This window comes from Protobothrops mucrosquamatus, unplaced genomic scaffold (genome assembly GCF_001527695.2).
Source record: "Protobothrops mucrosquamatus isolate PMUCROS unplaced genomic scaffold, P.Mucros_1.0 scaffold707, whole genome shotgun sequence".
Classification (NCBI taxonomy): Eukaryota; Metazoa; Chordata; class Lepidosauria; order Squamata; family Viperidae; genus Protobothrops; species Protobothrops mucrosquamatus.
This window is the reverse complement of record NW_015386988.1, coordinates 85,397-89,291: the sequence shown is the minus strand read 5'-3', so window position 1 is coordinate 89,291 and position 3,895 is coordinate 85,397. Positions and strand designations below refer to the sequence as shown.

At 32.9% G+C, this 3,895-nt stretch overlaps 1 protein-coding gene across 1 annotated transcript in view; it reads right to left on the bottom strand.

Annotated features, from left to right (window-relative positions):
• RTTN (rotatin) overlaps positions 1-3,895 on the bottom strand; it is a 93,598-nt gene that overhangs the window by 49,107 nt on the left and 40,596 nt on the right. Inside the window, exons 29-30 of the mRNA XM_029284545.1 lie at positions 2,569-2,697; positions 1,498-1,605 (exon numbers count right to left, since the gene is read on the bottom strand). Of these exons, the coding sequence (XP_029140378.1) occupies positions 1,498-1,605; positions 2,569-2,697 (237 nt within the window). The remainder of the gene's footprint in view (positions 1-1,497; positions 1,606-2,568; positions 2,698-3,895) is intronic.

Below are 3,895 nucleotides of genomic sequence, written 5' to 3'. Positions count from 1 at the left end.
AAGAAGAGACTGGACAGCCATTTGTCCGAAATGGTATAGGGTTTCCTGCCTGAGCAGGAGGTTGGACTAGATGACCTCCGAGGTCCCTTCCAACTTTATTATTATTATTATTATTATTATTATTATTATTATTATTATTATTATTATTATTATTATTATTATTATTATTATTATTATTATTATTATTATTATTATTATTTTATCCACAACCACTTAAAAAAAAACCTGTGCCCATTCTTCTCCTCCTTGTTCGAAAGCTTAGAGTGAACTTTTTCAGTACTAAAGAACCACATCAAAAACCCAATGTGAACCAGATGTCCAATCCACATTCAATGAAATGGTGTGTGCACACGTGTGTAGGTAGAGAACACACACATACACACACACACAGATATGCTTTAACAGCCTGTGTAGATCAATATTTGATATGAGGCAAAATACAATGAAAACTCTAATGCTGAAGGAGAAGTTAGATTAGGGCAGAGCAAAGGAATAATTTCTATCTAATTTTAGTTCCCATTTTCAAAAGCTGTGCCATTTTGTATGCTAATCTCTGCACACAAGAAAAACATCTGCCTTCCTTATTTATTCAGTAGCTGACAATTGCCAGAACAATTTACAATTTGATCATAATGGTGACTATGTTACAGACTTCTGATTCTTTCTCTAACTATCCCAAATAAAAAAGGAAAGCATCTCACAGATGATTGAGGTCTGTGGCAGAGCAGACAATTTTACTTAGATATTTTAAAACCCAGTAGATCAAGGGTGTCAAACTCGCAACGTCATGTGACGTGTCACGACGTATCACAACTTTTTTTCCATTGCCGGCAATGGGGTGGGCGCGGTTTCGCCATAACGCATCCGGCTTACGGGCCAGCAGTTTAACACCCCTGCAGTAGATGATTTCTTCAAAAAGGCTAAAAACCTCTGTTAACTGGAAGCATTAGATGCAGCAAATTCCCATTTCAATCATATTCAAGACAGAAAGAAAGCAACTATTTTATTAATAATCATTCATCTATATGTCAATGAAAGAGTAAGAAAAAATTGCATACATATAAACTTAAGATTCTGAGTGTATTTATTGTTCTTTTGTGAACAAAAGAATTCCATGGAAAATTGATCATCAGTTTTGTTTAAAAAGATCCTGCTTCTATTGGCATTAATCTGATGTTGTATGCCAAAGAAAGGTTAGGGAGAAGCCATTTATTCTTTGGGTTTGCAAAACAACATAAGGAAAGTTTCTCCTTTGTATTCTGTAGTTGTGGTCAAGGTGAACAGTAACGTAAGGATCACACAATCTAAAGTTACCGTATTTCCACACTTTATGCTGAATCAAGAAATAACTACACAATTGCTAAGATCATTATTTTCTACCTCTGCAGTTTCAAGCCTGGGAGCCAAGTTGGTAAATAATATTTTCACTAGAAAAACAGCAGTATTATGGCCATGACAATAGAAAAATATGCAATAGAAGATGTGATTTTTACTTACCTCAGGATCTCTATCTACCCATAATGGAATAAGCCATGCTAAGCCTTGTCGAAATTGACCTTGTTCTTCACTGGTATCATATGGCAAGAACCAGAGAGAAACCCAATCCTAAGAAGGAAATTATTTCTGTTAAAAACCAAACAAACAATCTTTGGCTTCTCTCTGAAGTCAGTTTTCATATACTACAAACTGTTTGTATATCTTCCAACATTCGAACCTGTGAATGTTTTGAGTCAGTGAAATGCATATCCTAAACCAGCACTTAAATAGCACACATAAGACATAAAAGGACACTAGAATATTTTGTAAAGCTAAAAGCACTGCACAGGAGAAAAGGTCACCCTATAATTTAGTAAAGTTAGGAAAATGGAAGTAAAAATAAAACCAGGAACTCATTTCTCTTTCCTTACAAAACTGCATTTTATATTTGAAGTTATAAATGTATAATAAAGTTATGCTAATTTAACACTAAAGTTCTGTTCTTATTAAAGGTTATTGTTGGTTAAATTAAGCTGAATATAAATTTAAAAACCTAAGGAACACAGAATACAAAAACAGAGTCTATATCTTTTATAGGAATGTAAGTGACTCTACTTCATCTAGCCTAGTTGGAGAAAGAGTCCTTACAGTGTATTTTCTGGAGGAAATAGCTCTGAAACTGAACAAAAAGGTTTTATGTAAAAGGTTTCTGGAAATTTTTACTGGAGAAAACCTTAATTTCTAGGTATGGTCTTCTCATTCTTCTTACTTTCAGTTTCTCTCAACAATTATGGAGACTATTATTTTTAGTTAAGTCACATTTCTTTAAATATAGTAGTGGCTACATGTCAATGTAACAAAAGCAGAGTTAAAAAAAACAAATGAAGATATCAATTCACCTAATTTTTTGACATTCAATTCTCCTTCCCACTATCAAAAGGCTGGAATAATACATAACTCTTACTAGAAATCTTATAAATTGTCTTACAATCCAAAAATAAAACATTCATGCCGCAATGTAAAAATAATATCAAGAATAGTGAGGTGCAAAAAAGCAATACTAAGCGATGTACTAATCGAGGAGAACTTTACCTCATCTAGAGCCTGAATACTCATTTCATGGGACAAGTGAAGCAAACAAAGGACAGCACTCTTGGTAACTCCTTTCCCCATGAAAGACATGGCATTGCCTCCCCATTCAACATAAAAAGATGAGATGACCTAAAAGGAGAAGCAAAAAATGCTGTTCAAAGGCATCATAACTTTGTCACAAATATCAGCTTATCAACCCTTAAAGTTAAACTCTGGAACGGTTTTGCAGGCTGCTTGGGGAAATGAAACTTCTTTTACATGCAGATTCTGTTCTTTCTGAATTCGGAAACAGCTTCAACTCTCTCAATGCATACATTCAACAATTATTAATTCTTGTCCTTATTGGGCACTGGCCAGATGTAAGATGCAAAAAAATGTATTAATTGTGTCACAAATTCTCCCAAAATGGGAGAATTTAAAAAGCCTGTAAAATTTTAATCAAGGTCTCAAGAGCTGACAGCTATTGTACAATATATCTGGGTATATAAACTGTGAGAGATAATATTTCCTTTGAAAGAATTATGCCTTCATAATGTTTGTCTAAAGATCTGGAGTATGGTAATTTTATTCTGCTTATTTAAACTATCAAACTATCCTTTAGTTCATTTTCTAAACTCTGCATAATGTTCAAAAACTCAAATTAGATGTGATATAGGATGCCTTTAATAAAATTTATGTTATTTTTAAGCAATAGATAACAGGTACAGCAGGAAATGGATCTGATCAGACGAATCATGGTTGAGGAAAGCTAATTCACTCTCTTCCCTTATTCATTTTGTGGCAATTAAGTATACTAACCTAAAAACTGCTACAAAATCCCTTGTCACATTGTAAGAGTCCATTCTTTCCTGATTTCTCATTTAGACTGTAGTCCAGCAGGAAGATCTTTTTCTTACTAATTACACAGAAGTTGCTCTAAGACTTTTTTCAGTGTGAAGTATTTTTTAACACAATGATGAACATATATTTAAATTACACATAACAATTAAAAATATTCTACTCTGCTGGGCTCTATATCAAAATGTTAAGAGTCTATGCGTGGTGTTCTCACAAAGGAAATGATATGAGGATTAGACTTTTGTTTTTAGAAATTAACCAAGTAATATGGAAGCTATTTAAAAATAAAATCCAATATATGCTATTTTCTCATTCATGTTCAGAAGGGTAAAGATAACTTTTAACTATTATGTGATAAGTATGTTTTTCAAAATTAGCAATAGGCACATGTTTGTAGCCCACAATAATGAAAGGTGTAAACATACAATTATTAATGACACTATTCATTGACCAGAACCTGGTAAAATAGTATACTAAAATATTTTCAACA